General features: G+C 44.0%; 1 protein-coding gene across 1 annotated transcript in view; it reads right to left on the reverse strand.

Annotated features, from left to right (window-relative positions):
- Positions 1-21,097, reverse strand: part of LOC132098672 (receptor-type tyrosine-protein phosphatase zeta-like) — a 51,844-nt gene that overhangs the window by 13,443 nt on the left and 17,304 nt on the right. The window contains exons 3-8 of the mRNA XM_059504778.1: positions 11,655-11,834; positions 10,975-11,126; positions 10,167-10,262; positions 10,016-10,082; positions 9,760-9,917; positions 6,832-6,982 (exon numbers count right to left, since the gene is read on the reverse strand). Of these exons, the coding sequence (XP_059360761.1) occupies positions 6,832-6,982; positions 9,760-9,917; positions 10,016-10,082; positions 10,167-10,262; positions 10,975-11,126; positions 11,655-11,834 (804 nt within the window). The remainder of the gene's footprint in view (positions 1-6,831; positions 6,983-9,759; positions 9,918-10,015; positions 10,083-10,166; positions 10,263-10,974; positions 11,127-11,654; positions 11,835-21,097) is intronic.

Genomic DNA, 21,097 nt, shown 5'->3' on the forward strand with positions numbered 1-21,097 from the left:
TTGGAAAAGTATAGCTACGTTCCCTTTCATAGGTCACTTCGATGCTGCGGTGACGTCACCACGTATGGGAACACCTTCGGTGTGACGAATGTCTGAAGCCCTATACCATCCCGCCAATCCTATTGGCCAAATAGCGCGTGGCACCGCCCAGTCATGCGTAGGCATATATATACCTGGTGCCGCGCGCCATTTACCTCAGATTTCATTCCTTCAGTACGAAGCGAATCTTCTGTGCCCTATTGTCTCGCGTTCTCAGCGAATCATCACGAGCAGTATACTCCTCTCCGCGGACGCGATGAGTTTTAAGAAGTGCAAGGACCCGTGTACCAGGTACATCGTTCAGGGGGACACTCATGACAGGTGCGTAGTCTGCCTAGGCTTACACCACGCACAGGAGGCGCTTAGCGGCCTTTCTTCATGCCCCCATTGCGATGGCCTGCGACTCAGGGTCCTTCGCTCGAGGGTAGATGTATTCTCCGATGTCGCCGTGTCTAACCCCCGCCACACCACTTCTGCGACTGCCGAGGCACCGCACGAGGTGATAGCTTGGGGTGACACGTGTGACATGGAGCTCGAGGACAGTTCAGCGATGGAAAATTACTCTCCACATCGCTCGCTCTCCCCTACCCTAATACACAGGAAAACTTTTGAACCTGTCGTTTTCTCCTGTGAGGATTTACGGCCCACACCGGGGGCATGTAGTGCCATCTCCTTCGGTTGTGACCGTCATGATGACGACGTTCTTTCCACTGCGGCCTCGGGGTCTGAGGACTTCGCGGCCGACACGAGCCCTCTCCCTCCTAGTGGACAGGAGAGGCGTGTTTCCCCCTCCTACAGTGAGCTGTTGGATGTGGTTTCCCGTGCAGTGGTTACATTGGGGCTGGAATGGGAGGTTGAGAAGGCCGAGGCCCAACCTTCTTCGAAGCTGGACGACCGTTTTCTAACTAGTCGGACACCTGCGCAGCCCCGGAGGCCTTTACCCTTTTTCCCGGACCTCCACCAGGAGGTTTCGAGGTCCTGGAAACAGCCGTTTGCGGCGCGCATCACGAACGCTGCAGCCGCGGATTTCGCCACCATTTCGAGCATGGCGAGTCACGGCTATACAGCGATACCGCCGATAGAAGAGACTCTCGCCGAACATCTTGCGCCTAATTCGGCCGCGGCGTGGAAGTCCCGCCCCCTCCTCCCCTCGAAGGCGTGTCGAGTCACGTCTAGCTTAGTGGGAAAATCCTATATGGCCGCTGGTCAAGCGGCTGCTTCGCTTCATTCCATGGCGATCCTTCAGGCCTACCAAGCGGAGCTGTTAAAAGGATTGGACGAGGGGGACGGCATTACACCTGAGGCGGTCAAGGAACTACGGCGAGCTACTGATTTGGCGCTTCGTGCTACCAAACATACTGCTCGAGCAGTGGGCCGTTCCATGGCTGGATTAATTACGGTTGAGCGCCACCTCTGGCTTAATCTCACCGATATAAAGGAAAAAGATAAATCTTTCCTCATGGATGCCCCTGTGTCTAAGGACGGTTTATTTGGAGAGGCGGTCACTTCAGTGGTGGAGAAGTTCACAGCAGCGAAACAACAATCAGCCGCTTTCCGCCAGCTGATTCCCCGCAGACCCAGAGAGGTTGAACGCCGTCAGGCGCCCGCGCGTTCTCGCTCAACCTCCTCTCACCGCCAGCAAGTGCCCTCTCGGGAAGAGCCTTCACCTATGGCGCCCCCTCGCAAGGACTGGGGCCCTAGGGTTGTTCCACCGGCTCAACAACGCCAGCGAAAAAGATTGAACCTGAGTTCGACGGCCAAGGCCTCTCGCCCTCGGGCACATAACAGCAGCTCCTGATTTTTTCGCTGCCTGCCAGGGACTGTGCCCTCCGCTAGAGAGCGCTGTTGGACCGCTTTCGCGCATCCAACACTCTCATTGCAGTCCCCACGCTCAAACCCTGACTGTTTCGCCGCAAACAGCGCCTCGAACAGCATTGGAGCCAACTGTAACACCAATCGCTTCCTCAGACACTATGCACGATCCAGTTTTCAGAGCTCGAGGAGCGCTTCAAAGGGTCTTCATCGAACGGCCCGTCATGACGGCTCGCTCAGCCGCCGCTGTTTCGCTAGCGGCAGAGCCCGATGCTCAATCTGTTGGCCTAATTCCTGCCGTGGACATGTTTCAGGATTACGTACAACGAGATACAACGCCTGCTCTGCATATACTTCCCCTGTGCACGAACACCATGAGTCTTTCGTGCCCGGACATTTCTATGTATGCAACAGCGCTGCAGGAAACGAACATGTTGAAACCGCTAATATTGTTTCGGGCCGCGTGGGAACGCTTGCCCGGCATTTCTCAATGGGTGTTACGCACAATTTGTCACGGATACACCATTCAGTTTCGGAAAGGCCCGCCCCCTTTCCGCGGAATTCTCTCCACGGTGATAAAACCGATGGACATGGCGGTGCTGAGACAGGAAATGTTAGCTCTACTGAGCAAAGGGGCTATAGAAGAAGTACACCCCTCTCAGATGGAGTCAGGGTTTTACAGCCGTTATTTTGTGGTACCAAAAAAGGACGGCGGATTACGACCCATTCTGGATTTACGCCGTCTAAATCTTACACTCAGGTCGAGCAAATTCAAGATGTTGACGGTAAAATCTATTTTGTCTCAGATTCAACCAAACGACTGGTTTGTCACGATCGATCTGAAGGATGCTTACTTTCATATTCAGATCATCGAGAGACACCGGAAGTTCCTCAGATTCGCTTTGGAGGGCAAAGCGTATCAGTACCGCGTTCTTCCCTTTGGCTTAGCGCTAGCTCCCCGTACATTCTCAAAATGCATGGACGCAGCTCTGGCCCCGTTGCGGCTCCGGGGCGTCCGTGTGTTAAACTATCTGGACGACTGGCTGGTGTTAGCGCACTCTCAGACTCAAGCACACTCTCATCGAGATATTGTGCTAAATCATTTACACAGCCTGGGTTTACGCGCAAACTTCCAGAAGAGTGTATTAATCCCCTCTCAACGGATTACCTTTCTGGGAGTAGATTTGGACTCTCGCGCGATGACAGCGAAGCTTTCTGCCCCGCGCGCTCAGTCGATTATGTCATGCGTTCAGCACTTCAGGGCGGGTCACACAGTGACAGTGAGACTGTGCCTCAGACTACTAGGTCTAATGGCGGCGGCGCTTCCCGTGATTCACCTGGGTTTGCTTTACATGCGCCCGTTTCAGTGGTGGACGAAACGACAGAATATTTCACCCCGTTGTTCTCCGCATCGAACGATCTCGGTGACGCGGAGGTGTGTGATGTCGTTAAAGCAATGGACATCAGCCGAATTTCTCCTCACCGGGGTTCGGCTGGGAATTTGTGCTTCCCGAGAGACTGTCACGACAGACGCGTCTTTGACCGGGTGGGGAGCTGTTTGTCAGGGGCGCCCAGCCCACGGAGTGTGGACAGCGGCACAACGCAGCTGGCACATAAACAAATTGGAATTACTGGCGGTTTTTCTGGCTCTCCAGTATTTTTCGAGTCTACTGACCGACCGTCATGTGCTTCTCAGAACGGACAACACTGCGGTCGTGGCTTATCTGAACCATCAGGGAGGATTACGTTCTCGCCCTCTGTGCAGACTGGCGAGGCGGATTCTTCTTTGGTCTCACGACAAATTTCTGTCGATCCGGGCTGTTCACATCCCCGGACGACTGAACTTCGGAGCGGATTTATTATCCAGGCAGACTCTGGAACAAGGGGAATGGAGATTACACCCCCAAACGGTGAATCACCTATGGCATATTTTCGGGGAAGCGGAAGTGGATTTATTCGCGTCGAGCACGACTACGCATTGCCCGCTATGGTTCTCCCTGAGCCCTCCATCACCCCTGGGTCTGGATGCGCTAGCTCACAGCTGGCCCAGGACCAGCTTGTATGCGTTTCCTCCGATTCGGCTAGTCCCAGCGGTATTATGCAGAATACGGCGGGACAGAGTGGGACAGCTGTTGCTGGTGGCTCCGCGATGGCACACACAGCCATGGTTTGCGGATCTCATCAATCTGTTAGCGGGCTCTCCGGTGGAGATTCCCCTCAGACGGGATTTATTATCGCAAGCACAGGGACGGATCTGGCATCCCAGACCAGATCTGTGGAACCTGTGGGCGTGGCCTCTGAGCGGAGTGAGTTGATATGTCCCGGTCTTTCTGCTGAAACTACCGAGACTATATTGAACTCTAGAGCAGTTTCTACGAGACGCTTATATGCTTTCAAGTGGAAACTGTTTATGACATGGTGTGAAACTCATGATGTGGATCCAGTTTACTGCCCTGTGGCTTCAGTACTGGAATTTCTTCAAGACCGTTTTTCGGAGGGATTGACACCAGCCACCTTGAAGGTTTATGTGGCAGCTATCTCAGCTCACCATGAGCATATAGGTGGTGTTTCAGTGGGTCGTCACCCACTGGTTTCTCGCTTTATACAGGGTGCGCGACGGTTGAGGCCTTTCCGCCCTGTGCGAGTTCCTTCATGGGATTTATCCATTGTGTTACTGGGTTTGTCAGGGCATCCGTTTGAGCCCCTGGAAACTGTATCGGATAAGCTCCTGTCTCTTAAGACACTTCTTCTCATGGCTTTATCCTCCCTTAAAAGAGTTGGGGATTTACAGGCTCTCTCTGTCTCACCCTCGTGCATGGAGTTTGCACCAGGCTCTGTGAAAGTGTTGTTGCGACCTAGGCCTAATTATGTTCCTAAGGTCGCGTCTAATCCTTTTCATTTTCAGCAGGTGGTCCTGGAGGCCTTTTCTCCTGCTGCGACAGAGTCTGGAGATCTAAGTCTTTGCCCTGTGAGGGCGTTGAAGACTTATGTGGATCGCACTGCCCCATGGCGTGAGTCTGACCAGCTGTTTGTCTGTTTTGGACATAAGAATAAGGGCCATGCAGTTACGAAACAGCGCATGTCCCATTGGCTGGTGGAGGCTATTTCCTTGGCCTATGAGGCGCGCGGGCTCGCTTCGCCCTTAGGAGTAAAAGGTCATTCCACAAGAGCAGTGGCTTCTTCTCAAGCCTTTCTCAGTGGATCTTCTATGGATGATATCTGTGCTGCGGCAGGTTGGTCCTCACCGAGCACTTTTATCAGGTCTTACAGTCTGGATGTGAGGATGGCCCCTGGCTCCCGGGTTCTCTCCGCTTGAGCAGATGCTTCCTTGGATCCAAGCTATCAGGTACGTCAGGCGTGATGGTATAGCGTTCCCATACGTGGTGACGTCACCGCAGCATCGAAGTGACCTATGAAAGGGAACATCTCGGTTACGTATGTAACCTTGGTTCCCTGAATAGGGAACGAGATGCTGCGGTTCTGGCCGTGCCGTACCTTGATAGTTTTCTTCCCTTCTCGTCATGAAATCTGAGGTAAATGGCGCGCGGCACCAGGTATATATATGCCTACGCATGACTGGGCGGTGCCACGCGCTATTTGGCCAATAGGATTGGCGGGATGGTATAGGGCTTCAGACATTCGTCACACCGAAGGTGTTCCCATACGTGGTGACGTCACCGCAGCATCTCGTTCCCTATTCAGGGAACCAAGGTTACATACGTAACCGAGATGTTTTGTAAAAATAAACAAACAAACAAAAACTTATTTAACTTAAAATTTTTAAAATGTTAAGTTAAATTTTTAACATTTTTTACATTTTTACCCTAATTTCTTGGAAGGAAAGCAATATTAAGAAATAAGATACTAGATACAGTTTGTTATATTGTGAATATTCAGATGGAGAGCCTGGGAGAATTTTGTTATTGCAAAACAATTTGTTCTAATAAGGAGCCATAACTTCAGTCGAAAAAGCAATAACTTACAAAACTGCTTCTAAACCGAAAGATAACATCTTAACATTACTGTTCAAATTGAATTGTATAGACTGTGCAGTTTCATTACAATTACAGAATATTAATGTATAATATAAAAATAATTTAATAATAATAATAATAATAAAATTCTTAAACAATATAGTTGTATTTTGCTAAATATAATATAAAAAATATATACACTTATAAAATATAAAATATACAAATATTAAGAAGATGCATAGAGTAAAAACTGACTAAAGATTATAGTTACATTTTGACAAATATAATTCTAATTAATATTAAATCAAAATAATCTATATTTTTTTCATAAAAAGAAAAATAGGATCACTTAAATCTAATCAATAAACAAATTATTTAAAAAGGTAAAGAATTTAATAAAAATGTATAAAAAATTATAGATACATTTTGAAAAAATATTTTTTAAATAATATAAAATTTATTTTATTTTAATAAAACATAAATAGGATCACTAAAAATCTTTTTTTCTTTTTCTTAAAAGGTATAGCTACATTTTGTTAAAAAAAAATTAATTTAACTTAAAAATTTAGTAATTTTTACCCTAATTTCTTGGGGGGAATGCAAGATTAAGCAATAAGATACTAGATACAGTTTGTTATATTGTGAATATTCAGATGGAGAGCCTGAGAGAATATTGTTATTGCAAAACAATTTGTTCTAATAAGGAGCCATAACTTCAGTCGAAAAAGCAATAACTTACAAAACTGCTTCTAAATCAAGTCTGTTTGAAACTGAATTGGGGCATTTGTTTTCTTGAGAATATGCCAAAGTGGGGTTACTTAGCAACACACACTCGCTGCAGGGTTTTAAAAAGCACAATGCATGTGTGTCTACGATCAGAGGAGGAAGAGATGCACACAAACCCTCCATTTGACCTTGAGAGATGACCTCTCGCTCCTCTCTGAACATTATTTTAAATGAGTGTATGTGTTAGGCTGCTGTGTTTGAGTGTGTGTGGTTTACATACTGGGTGCAGGAACTTCCTCTGTGCCCGTGTAGGACGAGAACACTTGTCCCATGAACTGCGGCTGTTGTTCTCTGTAGTTATTCTGCAGGTAGTCGGTTAACATGACGTATCCGGCCTGCTGTATGGTCATCACCTCACAGAACACCTCCAGCTACAAACACACCAAAACACTGGAGTCATGAGATGACCACGAGATGATCCTGATTAGACATTGCATTATTAGGAGCTTAAATAAACAATTAATACATGAAAAAAAAATTAAAAAAAAAACTTAAATAATAATAGTTATTATTTTTATGATAAACAGTATAGTTAGTTTTTGTTAATTATTAAAAAAAACATTTAAATTAAATAAAAAATAAAATATACACATTTTTGTATAAAAATAGGATGAAACATTTGGGGGAAAAACAGTCCATATACATAGAAAAAAGATGCATAATTTAGTACAGTTCATTTTACATTTAGTAAAATATTTAAAAATAATAACAAAAATATATACTAATTTGTATTTTTTCATCTACACATATATATATATATATATATACATATATATATATACATATACACATATATACATATATACCGTATTTTCCGGACTATAAGTCGCACTTTTTTTCATAGTTTGGCTTGTCCTGCGACTTATAGTCAGGTGCGACTTATTTATCAAAATTCATTTGACATGAACCGAGAGAAATGAACCAAGAGAAAACATTACCATCTCCAGCCGCGAGAGGGCGCTCTATGCTGCTCAGTGCTCGTGTAGTCTACACTGAAGACATAGAGCGCCCTCTCGCGGCTGGAGACTGTATTTTTTTCTCTTGGTTCTTGGTTTTAAATAAATGCGACTTATAGTCCAGTGCGACTTATATATGTTTTTTTTTCCTCATCATGACGTATTTTTGGACTGGTGCGACTTATACTCAGGTGTGACTTATAGCCCGAAAAATACGGTATACAGTACAGACCAAAAGTTTGGACACACCTTCTAATTCAAAGAGTTTTCTTTATTTTCATGACTATGAAAATTGTAGATTCACACGGAAGGCATCAAAACTATGAATTAACACATGTGGAATTATATATGGAATTATATACATAACAAAAAAGTGTGAAACAACTGAAAATTTGTCATATTGTAGGTTCTTCAAAGCAGCCACCTTTTGCTTTGATTACTGCTTTGCACACTCTTGGCATTCTCTTGATGAGCTTCAAGAGGTAGTCTCGATTGGGTTCAGGTCCGGTGACTGTGGAGCCCTGGTCATCACTCTCCTTCTTGGTCAAATAGCCCTTGATGCCTTCAGTGTGACTCTACAATTTTCATAGTCATGAAAATAAAGAAAACTCTTTGAATGAGAAGGTGTGTACAAACTTTTGGTCTGTACTGTATATATATATATATAGGTCATTGAAAATTGAATCAATGAACAAAATATATCAAGAAGAATGTAAAAGTATATTTAAAAGTATATTTACATTTTGTTAATTTTTTACAATAAAATTCAATTTAAAAAAATCGCATAATACATAAATAAAATATGGAAACTTAGAAATAAATAAATAAACATATAAATTATATAAAAGAAAAAAAACAAGTACATAAGGAACAATGTTCAGTTAGCTAATCATTATGGCTAAATAGACATTTAGTTCTGGATGATGACTGGGTAACTGAACATAATCTCACCAGATAGTTTAGATTGAGAGAGTTACTAGAGTTACTATAGCCAAAAAAAAAAAAAAAAGATTATACTGTGCATTATACAAAGAGCATTATACAAAGAAATGAATTATACAAAAATTATAAGTAATCAGAATTCACTTGCACGGGATTGCCTTTCAATTGAAATCAAGATTAACGAGTGCGACAGCTTTGTATGCATGAGTGAGTTTATGCAATTTCCCATCAGTAATGAGTTCAGACGAGACAACGAACCAGCGCTAAAGATTCATCAGCTTTACTTCAGCATGCCTGTATGTACCACATCAAAATTTCATGCTCAAGAAACAGTCTGTGCTTAAAGTGGATCAGGCACGAGGGCAAAGAAAAAAATAGCAACACACCCGCATGAAAAAAAACCCTCCTCGCTTCTTAAAACTGAGCTTTAAAGTGCAGCTGGATAAGAGAGACGAGTTGTGTTGCTGACATCAAGGGCTTATCTGTGATCCAGCTGAAATATTAATGCACATGCCTCCGTTTGCTTGAGAATAGTTAAGGGGGCTGTCAGGAGAGGGGTTTCTCTCACACACACATAAACACACAATAGTGCCAGCGGCTGCAAAACTGACCCCAAATTTATCACTAGCATGATCTTCAAGAGATAAATCTGACTTCATTCAACTAAATGATGCATTGCACAGAAAATATAGCTAATAAATACAACTACATGCAGCAATTAAGGAGCCAAGAGGACAAAAGAAGCAAAACAGAGGAACTAAGGATGACAGGGAGCATCGGACCACCCACAAAAATTAGTAAACAAAGACATTTATAGATGATTTGAAGAAAAATGATTGAAAACCCATTAATACATCGACTTGTAATTGATTATCAGAAATTGATCTCGTGGGGTCACTGCTGGGTGATGATGACACACACATAAGGTTTAGTGACAATATGCCAAAGCTTTGCAGGAATACAGCCTCAGATCCAGTTTGCCATCATGCCATCAAATTTGTCCAAGCTGAGTTATACAAGATTGGTTTGATCTATCAAAAAGCTTTTAATAGCGTTTTTGCTATTATTAGTTATTAGCATAAACGTGAGTGCAAAGCTGCGGGTGGCGCTAGAGGGTTTGAGTTAGAGTCTCCAAATTTGCCTTGGTTAATGTTCATGTTAATGACTGTCCTCTATCTGTGTGCCAAAGTTCATAACTTTCCCACAGGGAGAGGAAGAAGAAGATGAAGAAGAAGAATAGATGTTCTGACCTGTGCCTCTGAGATGGCCACTATGTTTTTAAACACAATCCACTCCACGTTTTCGGAGCAGGGCGGCGCGGTGAGTGAGCCATTGTACATGAAGTATTTTTCAGTGGACTGTGGAAGCAGAGCCATCAGAGAAAATGCTTCCAGAGGGTTGCTTTTACCTTGAATATAAGCACATTTGTGTGTCATTGCAATCTGAAATTCTATGAAATTCTGAAAGCTTTGTGCATGTAATCTAAAAAAAAAAAAATTGAATTACCAAATCGGCTCACGCTGTTCACTCCTTCAATGATGGCCACATAGTCCTGGTTGTCTTCAATACTGGCCTAAGTAACAGACCAAACCAGGTCATTAAGATAAAAGAGCTGCAGATATGAGATAATATGCAGATGTGTTTGTGAAAATGTCACCTCGAACAGAACAGCCACAGCAGTAATCTTTCCACTGCTACTTATCGCCTCGTCGATGGATTCAAACTCCTCGTCATTAAAGCAATAGATCTGCATCTGTGAAAGAGAGAAACACAAATTCCAGCTATTTCATTTTAGCTTGAAACTGGCTTAAAGTCCACATAAAACCACACCTATGTGACTGACCTAATTTACCCGTTTTTTTATTAATTTGTATTTTTTGGGGTATTTTATATCTTATTTTATATCTTTATTTTGCTATTTTATATTAAATACTGAATGAATATATTTATTTAATATAGGTGTTTAATTTCTTTTTCATGATATGTTTAATTATATATCACAGTATAATATAATATAATATAATATAATATAATATAATATAATATAATATAATATAATATAATATAATATAATATAATATAATATAATATAATATAATATAATATAATTAATATAATATTGGCCTGAAAATTATTTTTCTATAATAATATTAACTATTATTATTAAGTAAATATTAAAAACTTGGAATGTATTCATTTGATAATCTTTAGATTTTTTTATTATTGTATTCATTCCTTCAATTAGTTATTGGTAACAGAGGTTAAAAAACAACAACAGCAACAAAAATAAATTTCAAGATTAATTCCATTAAATTTCTATTAAATACCTCCCACAATATGTTCTACTGAATACTGTTAGACTTACGAATAAAGCCACATTATTATGGATGCCAAATACTGTACATTATAAATGCATTGCCATCCCAGCATGTTTTATGTTGATTTAGACGTGTGGTGAACTTTACCTCCAGGGGGAAACGGTTTCCGTTGAGACTGTGTTCAGATCCGTCTGAAGTGGTGTTACATCGGCCCCAATGGAACGTGATTCTGCCCACTTTAAACCTGGATCTGAGCCCACCTCCGCTTATGAAGTACTGACCGTTCAAACTGATTACCACTGAGAAACACCACACACACACACACACACACACACACACACACACACACACACACAACACAACACACACAAAATGACTCAATGACCACTTGACACGTAATTGTGTTCTTCGTTCAGCACGCCTAATTGCTCATATTTTATATTTCGGCAATCATCTTCAATAAAAGATTCATTTTAAGCTTTGCCTTTTGTGCTGAAATAATCAGTCATTCTCACAGTGTCAAATCAGAACAAAAGATTCAATGCCTGCTTTTGCGCTCCTGTAAAAGCTCAGACAGTTTGAAAAAAAACGACCAGCTGCCATTCACAGGTATGAGAATGAAAGAAAAGCGGTAGATTTTATTCTTCAGCAGCTCCATTAGTCTGCCAGTGATTAATCTCAGGTTGTATGTGTAATTGCATTCATCGCAGGCCATCGCTCTGGGGAGTTAATATGTCAGAATAATTTCACTGAGTGCTGGTTAAAAGTGAATTCAAGTGCCAGACATGTTTTATCTTCAATCCCTCACATATGGAAACACCCCAGACCTGTTTTGCCGTCGTTGGTGATGGTGGTGGATTCGGTGGTTGGTTGGTCCCAGTTCTCTAGCTGCAGGTTCTGGTACTGAACCCTGACCTGTGTGAACTCCTCACTGATGTCAATGGGAGACTGTCTGGCATTGCCACACACTGGATATTTCTTTGCCCAGTGCTCCTGGTTCAGGGACCCTGTGAAGAACAAGGGTGTGATAAAAGAAGAAAGGAGTAATCTTAATACTAGCAGACACTTTTATCCAAAGCTACTTACACAAGAAGAACAAAAGCAATTTGCTAAACAAAAATCTTGCAGAAGATCAGGTAATGATTTGTTGTTTTAATTAATTGACCTGAATCTCTACTGATTTGTAGGTAAATTTATGTCATTGTATAAGGTGCTGGTCACAATTTCTGTCTTTAAACCTTTTTATTTATCTTTTAGTTTATTTATTCATTTAAATAGTCCTGCAATGTGACTATATACATTTATTTTAATAATTAAAAATAAATAAATATTAATGTATAAAAGCAGAGATATTGCATACAGTCTTTCAGTGAATATGAAATCAAAACTACATGTAGAATAATTATACAAGTACAAAAATTCTATAAAAAGTCGTTTTACAAAATATAAGACCAGCTATCCACAAAAACAACTTTAATAAAAAATAAATTTTAAATATTATTAAATAATATTAATGTTATTTTTAATAATTTTTTTCATATTTATGTTAGATGGTTATATTATTTTTAACATGCATTACATATTTTTAAATAATATAAAATAATCATATATCAATAATATACAAAGAGCAGCTATTCACCAAAAAAAAGACTTGTCTGATGGTGAACACTTAAATAATAGAAAATAACAAAAATTGTATAACAAAAAAATATAATAATTACACAAGAACTATAAAAATGCTTTAAAAAGTAGTTTTATGAATACAAAAAAGAGTAGCTATCACAAAAAGCAACTTTAATAAAAATAACTTTAAATATTATTAAATATATAATATAATATAATATAATATAATATAATATAATATAATATAATATAATATAATATAATATAATATAGGTAGAAGGTTTTTTCTGCATTATATTTTTATTAAACAACCTCAAACCTATAGTTAATATCTTAATATTTATTTGATGTATTTTATTAAAGCATATGCCAGAGCTGAGGCTTAGTAATCAGTGCATTTTCTGTATTTCAGTATTTTCCTGATCTTCTTCTACAGAAATTTTCCTGTTTTCTCTATTGTTTACTACAAATAAAAATGCCAGAAATGTCAAATAAAGGCATATATCAGCAAACTGAAGCACATGGTATGGCATGTGAAGAGTCAGTGCTGATCAGTGCCATTTGAAATGGTTTTGAGAACATAAACCAAATGCTATTTGATATATCACACTGACTTCAGCAGATGATAAACTCAAAGGGCACACATCACTGCACAAATACACACTCATAAACATAAACACATCTGATTAAAAGTGTCCACGAGGATGTGTCTTTAAGACACTAAAACTGAATTAGCAGATCTAATGTTCCCTGGAAGGACGATTAGAGTGTATATTTTCAGTGATTTCACTTTCAGCTCCTGTGTGGCAATTCATCACCCTCTTAAGCTACAACATAATTAATACGTCCCTAACAGGCTATACAGGATCACGTCCACCATGTGAGGATGGCAGAATCGCATCCGCCAGGTACTTAAATATTGACAAATGTCTGCCATTAGCCTGACAAATGGATACACATCAACAGGAAAACAGCATTTTGAACTATGAGTCTGTCAGGATACAGCGGTGTGCATCTAGATTCAGCAGACACTATGGCAAGCCACTTTAACATTTAATACTTATAATATACTAGCATCTAGTTTCATGCTATGAAGAACTTATATTTTAGCTACTAGTATCTTTTCCATTGAGTACTAGTGCTTATTCATCAGTTACTAGTACATATTTTTAGCAACTGGCGCTTATTCATTAGCTGCTTATTCCTTAGCTTCTAGCACTTTTTCATTAGTCACTCTGTGTGCTTATTTTTAGCTACTAGCATTTATTTGTTATCTACTAGTGCTTATTCATTAGCTATTAGCACATATTTTTTAGCTACTACAAATTATTAATTAGCTACCAGTAATTATTCAATTATCTACTACTGCATATTCTTTAGCTAATGCATATTTTTTAGCTATAGCGCTTCTTCATTCCTTGTGAAAATTCACCATGGTTTTATTATAGTAAACGTGTAGTGACTATGTTTTTTTGGCAGACTGATTACCATTTGTATAACCACAGTTTTACTAAAAACACCACGGTTAAACTATGGTTAGTGTAGCAAAACCAAGGTAAATTTATGGTTATCCTGATTTAACTGCAATAAACAATAACGTCCCAAGGTTACGTATGTAACCCTAGTTCCTTGAAGGAACGAGACGCTGCGTCGAAACGCTTTTGGGGAACGTCCCTGACGAGACCGACTCTGAATATCGTGTGCAATCAGTCCATCGGAAAGGCGTGACGTCACGGGCGGGGTGACGTAGCGACCAGGAAGCTATAAAAGCACGTGCCGTGCAGCTGGCTTCAGCTTCGAGTAGGGAAGCAAGCGCCGGCAGGGGTGCCGGGAGTATGGCTCTGCGACGCAGCGTCTCGTTCCTTCAAGGAACTAGGGTTACATACGTAACCTTGGGACGTTCCTTATCAGGAACTCGAGCTGCGTCGAAACGCTTTTGGGGAACGATGTGCCCACGCTGCCAGACTTCCAAATCCCTGCCTAGTGTGTAGTCAAAGAGCACAGCTAAGACGAGAGAACAGAAGAGCCCGGCGTGGCTCGCATGTCAAGATCGTAAAATCGGACAAATGTGGAGGGCGTGGACCACCCCGCAGCTTTGCAGATGTCCAAGAGGGACACACCTGCTGAGAAGGCCTTGGAGGCCGCCATACCCCGAGTAGAGTGAGCCTTGGCCCCCAAAGGAGGGGGAAGACCAGAGGACTCATAGGAGACGTTGATAGCCTCGACTATCCAACGACTAAGGGTCTGCTTGGTGGCAGGAGAACCCTTGTTAGAAGGACCGTAGCAAACAAGCAATTGGTCTGATTTTCTCCACAGGGCAGCTCTTTGGACGTATGCGTCCAGTGCTCGCACTGGACACATACAGTTTAGCTTCTTTTGGTCTGGCTCCCGAAAGGGAGGAGGACAGAAGGCCTGCAGTACGATAGGTTGTGGTGTAACAGAGGGAACCTTCGGAACATAACCCGCTCAAGGGTATAAGAATGCTTTGGCCATACCAGGGGCAAAGTCTAAATAAGTAGGGGCCACCGAAAGGGCCTGAAGATCTCCAACTCTCTTTAGTGAGGTGATTGCCAGTAACAGGGCAGTTTTAAGTGTCAGATGTCTATCTGAGATATCTTGTATTGGCTCGAATGGAGCTTTACAAAGAGCCTTTAAAACCACAACCAAATCCCAGGGGGGAACACGGGATCGTACTGGAGGTCTCAGCCTCAGCGCACCACGGAGGAAACGTGTAACTAAGGGGTGTCTACCCACTGACTGATCATTGAAAGGGACATGGAAAGCAGATATGGCCGCCATGTAAACCTTTAAGGTGGAGTGGGATAACCCCGCAGAGAGCCTGGCTTGTAAAAACTCCAGAACTGTACCAACTGGGCAGTCTGCTGGGTCAAGCTGGCGGTCTCTGCACCATGAAGTGAAGAGCTTCCACTTCAGGGTGTACAGTTTCCTCGTAGAGGGAGCTCTGGATTGGAGTAGGGTCTCAACAACCTCGGTTGAGAGACCAGCTGCTAACAGCTGTGCCCCCTCAGGGGCCACACCCACAGCTTCCACAACTCCGGGCGAGGGTGAATTATCGTGCCCTGCGTCTGTGAGAGTAGGTCTGTCCTGATCGGTATCTCCCACGGAGAGCCGTCGAGGAGCGAGACTAGATCTGAGAACCATACTTGGCCCGGCCAGAACGGGGCTACTAGTAGTAGACGGGCCCCGTCCCGGCGTACTCTCGCCAGAACTCCCGGGAGCAGAGCGATAGGGGGAAAAGCGTACAGACGAAGCCTCGGCCAGGTCTGTACCATAGCGTCCAGTCCCAGAGGAGCTGGATGAACTAGAGAGAACCAGAGGGGACATTGCGATGTCTCCTGAGTCGCAAAGAGGTCCACCTGGGCTGTGCCAAATACTCTCCATATCTGCTTCACCACCTCGGGGTGAAGCATCCATTCCCCGGGCCTCGGCCCCTGTCTCGACAGTATGTCTGCTCCCACATTCAATCTCCCAGGAATATACACTGCTCTGATCGAGAGGAGTTTGCCCTGGGACCACAGAAGGATCTGGTGTGCCAGCTTGTACAAGGGGCGCGAACGCAGACCCCCCTGGTGATTGATATAAGAGACCACTGATATGTTGTCGGTGCGCACCAACACATGGTGACCTCTCAGGTCTGGGAGGAAATATTTCAATGCTCGATAGACTGCTAGTATCTCTAGGCAATTGATGTGCCATGTCAGATGGCGACCACTCCACAGACCGTGGGCAGGGTGGCCACTCATGACTGCACCCTAACCGGTGAGGGACGCATCTGTCGCTAGCGTTACACGGCGACAAGGAACTCCCAGCACCGGGCCCTGATTCAAGAACCAAGGTTTCTTCCACATGTCTAAGGCACGAAGGCACCGCCGCGTGACCTTGATAACTCGAAGTGGATTTCCCCTCGGGGAAAAGCCCTTGGACTTGAGCCACCACTGTAGGGGTCTCATGTACAGCAGGCCAAAAGGTATCACGTTGGACGCAGCTGCCATCAGCCCTAACAATCTCTGGAATTGTTTGACAGTGAGTGACTGGCCTTCTTTGACTCTCTCGACTGATGTGAGGATCGACTCGATCCGAGCAGGAGACAAGCGTGCCTGCATCGTGGTCGAATTCCACACTACGCCTAGATAGGTGGTTCTCTGAACTGGAGAAAGTACACTCTTCTTGGCGTTTAGTCTCAAACCCAGCTCCCCCATGTGTGCGAGAACGACATCTCGATGTCGAGCCGCCATCTGCTCTGATTGAGCTAGGATCAACCAATCGTCTATATAATTTAAAATGCGGATGCCCTGCATATGGAGGGATACCAGAGCCGCATCCATACATTTCGTGAACGTGCTGGGTGAGAGTGCGAGGCCAAAGGGAAGTACTCGATATTGATAAGCTTTGCCCCCAAAAGCGAACCTCAGAAACTTCCTGTGTTGTGGAAGGATGGATATGGAAGTATGCGTCTTTGAGATCTATTGTGACAAACCAGTCCTCGGATCTGATTTGAGCTACAATCTGTTTGACAGTGAGCATTTTGAACTTCAGTGACATTACTGAGAGGTTTAGATGACATAAGTCTAAGATCGAACGCAACTCCCTATCCTTCTTTGGAACTATGAAATACCGGCTATAAAACCCGGACTCCCTAACTAGAGGAGGGACCACCTCGATGGCCTCCTTCCTAAAAAGGGTATTCACTTTTTGTTCCATAACCAGAGCCTGCAGGAGGCCGACTATTGTCTTTCCACTGTGCGCAGGACCCATTGAGATACATTGGCAGTAGTTTCCACGCTGCTAGCTAATGTACTAAGGGAATCAGTCTCTCGAGACTGATCTCTGGAGTAAGAGGCCCCCGAAGGGGAGGCAAGCATCCCAGCTCCGCTACGCTCACGGGCGGAAATAACTGAGTAGTGCTCGCTGGAGGCCGCTGCACCCTGAAACTCCGGCAGGGATGGCAGACCCACCTCCCGAGGGCACTGAGGTGAGACGGGCACCGTGTAATGAGGTGGACACCGCTCTACCCCAGCAGTCCCTCCAGTACATCTAACTTCATGAGTCAAATAACTGTCATTATATTCCTCAGAATTTAATGAAATCAAACAATCAGACAAGTAAATACGGTCTGGATTGTGATACAATACACATTGAAGTGATATATTGAACTTCTCGAAGTTAGATAACAGTCATTAGATTCCTCAGAATCTAATGCAATCCAAATTCCTCAGAATTTAGTGAAATCAAACAATCAGACAAGTAAACACGGTCTAGATTGTGATAAAGTACACATATAGTGATATATTGACTTCTCAGAGTCATATTCCTCAGAATTTAAAAATAATCAAACAATCAGACAAGTAAACACGGTCTAGATTGTGATAAAGTACACATTGAAGTGATAGAACCAACTCCTGCTTATTAAATGGAGTTAAAATAACCAGACACGCGGTCGGGTATGGAAAAATTCACATCAAAACTGAAAATGATGTAATACACGCGTTGCCTCGACATCGCGCGAATAGCTTAGTCACACAAACAATATTAATCCCCTCGGAGATTAAATAGCTGCTCACTAACGCTGCCCGTATAATGACACTGTTTGTTTTATACTGTGGACTCAGCCTGCTTCGATCCCAGGCAAGCCACGCACAAACTGTGTGTATCCCCACTCGTAATGTAGCGAGGGCAGGGAGGAACACACAATCTATAACGTGGCTTGGAATCGCCCTTCATATGTTAGGTCTTTTGCTTTTGTTTTGGCATATTGAGCTGTTTTAGCGATCTTTTAATGTCTAAGGGACAGACAACAATAAATAGGACCAACAGGACAGACTTTTGACATGCACACACAGAGCGCTTGCTGACAGATTCGAAGCTGAAGCCAGCTGCACGGCACGTGCTTTTATAGCTTCCTGGTCGCTACGTCACCACGCCCGTGACGTCACGCCTTTCCGATGGACTGATTGCACACGATATTCAGAGTCGGTCTCGTCAGGGACGTTCCCCAAAAGCGTTTCGACGCAGCTCGAGTTCCTGAAAAGGAACCATTGTTCCCTTTCATAGGTCACTTCGATGCTGCGGTGACGTCACCATATGGGAACACCTCTCGGTGTGACGAATGTCTGAAGCCCTATACCATCCCGCCAATCCTATTGGCCAAATAGCGTTTGCCACCGCCCTACGCATGCGTACGCACCGTATACCTGAATGCCGCGCGCTATTTCGCTCAGATTTCATTTCCTTCAGGAAAGCGAATCATCTGTGCCCTAAGGAAACCATCTCGCGTTGTCAGTGTTTTTTTCTTCGAGCAGTGTTCAACTCCTCTTCACGGACGCGATGAGTCAACGAAAGGTAAGAGCCATATAATGGGTTTATCATGGGGAGGCACTCATGAGAGATTCGTTTAGCAGCCTATCTACATGTTCTCTCTGTGATAGCCAGCGGCTACAGTTCTGCGCTCTGGAGTGTATTTTCTATAGGTCGCCTCGCGTCTAACCCCCGCCTTTACGCTTCTGCAGTCGCCAAGGCGCCGCACGAGGTGGTGGTTTGGGGCGATGTGTGCGGCTTGGACTATGAATATAGTGATGCGCTGGAGTTTTTTCCACTTTGCTCGCTCTCTCCCACTCGAGTGTGTTAATCAGCAGATTTGCTTTTACAAACTATGTTTGTCCACCGCGGCTTCGGACTCAGAGTAGGCTCTGGCCGGCACATGCGGTTCTCTCCCTCCGAGCAGACAGGAGAAATGCGCCTCCCCTTCCTCAGTGAGCTGTTGAATGTGGTTACCCGCGTGGTGGATAAACTATCCCCCCGTGAGCCGCTACCCTTCTTTCTCGGACCTCCACCAAGAGGTTTCGAGGACCTGGAAGCAGCCTTAATCAGCGCACGTCATGAACGCTGTGGGTTTCGCCACCATTGCTGACATGGCGGACTGCTGTTATACAGCGATGCCGCTGTGGACGAACTCTCTAGCCGAATGGATCGCGCCGAACTCGGCCGCGGCCTAAAGTCTCTTCGAAGCCGTGTCGAGAAACATACTGCCCGAGCAGTGAACCGTTCTATGACGGGGATGTTAACGGTCGAGCACCACCTTGGCTAATCTCGCCGACATTACAAAAACCTGAGTTGGACGGCAAAAGCCTCTCGTCCTCAATCCCCACGCTCTAACATTGACTGTCTCGCAGCAAAGGCACCTCGAGCATCATTGGATTGAGCTATCACTTGAGCGCCCCCTCAGACACTCTGCACAATCCAGCCTTCAAAGTTTGAGGGACGGCACAAGAGGCTGACAAAGACGGACAGTTTATGACGGCTCACACAGCTGCCGCGTTCTCGCTAGCGGTGTGGCCCGATGTTTATCTCGTTGGATTAAATCCTGCCGTGGATACGCTTCAGGATTATACACAACGAAACGCAGCGACTTTGACGCATGCGCTTCCCTTCCTGTTTGTCAGGGAATGTGCCCTCCACTAGAGAGTGCTGTTGGACTGCTAATGCACATCCAACCCTCTCACTGCAGTCCCCACGCTCTAACATTGACTGTCTCGCAGCAAAGGCACCTCGAGCATCATTGGATTGAGCTATCACTTGAGCGCCCCCTCAGACACTCTGCACAATCCAGCCTTCAGAGTTTGAGGGACAGCACAAGAGGCTGACTAAGAAAGCTTGTTTATGACGGCTCACACAGCTGCCGTAATCACGCTAGCGGCGTGGCCCGATGTTCATTTTGTCGGATTTAATTCTGCCGTGGATACGCTTCAGGATTAGACACAACGAAACGTAGTGACTTTTACACATGCGCTTTCCTTGCTTACGGACGCTCTGAGCTTTCTGTGCTCGGACGTTAATGCATGTGGGAACGCTGCAAGCGGAGGCTTGGAAACCACTACGTTTTATGGGCCGCAGGATAGCGCTTGCCCAGCATTTTCACTATGGGTGTTACGCACAATTCGTCAAGGATACACCATTCAGTTCAAAAAGGCCCGCCTTTTTGCCATGGAAATCTCCCATGGTTGTTAACCAAATCGTAGTGCTGCAGCAGGAGCATCTCTGCGGGGAATAGGGGCTATAAAAGTAGACCCCTCTCAGATGGAGTCAGGTTTTACAGCCGCTATTTTGGTAAAATAAATAAAAGTGACGATTTACGCCGTTTGAATCTTGCACTCAAGATGAGCAAAATCAAGATGTTAACGGTAAAGTCTATTCTGTCTCTGATTCAGCCAAACAGTTGGTTTGTCACGATCGATCTGAAGGATGCATATTTTCATATTCAGATCATCAAGAGACACAGGAAGTTCCTCAGATTCGCTTTAGAGGGCAAAGCAAATCAATACTGTGTTCTTCTTTCGGCTTAGCCTTGGCTCATCGAGTATTTTCGAAATGCATGGACGCAGTTCTGGCCCCGTTGCGGCTCCAGGGCATTCGTGTATTGAATTGGACGATTGGCTGGTGTTAGCACAATCGCAGACTCAAGCACACTCCCATCAAGATCTTGTGCTGAATCATCTAAACAGCAGATGACAGCGCAATGACAGCAAGACTATCTCTCCCGCGTGCTCAGTCTCTCGTGTCATGCGTGCGTCACTTCAAAGTGGGTCGCACAGTGACGGTGAGTTTGTGCCTCAGACTTTTAGGTCTAATG

This window comes from Carassius carassius, chromosome 22, assembly GCF_963082965.1.
Source record: "Carassius carassius chromosome 22, fCarCar2.1, whole genome shotgun sequence".
Lineage (NCBI taxonomy): Eukaryota > Metazoa > Chordata > Actinopteri > Cypriniformes > Cyprinidae > Carassius > Carassius carassius.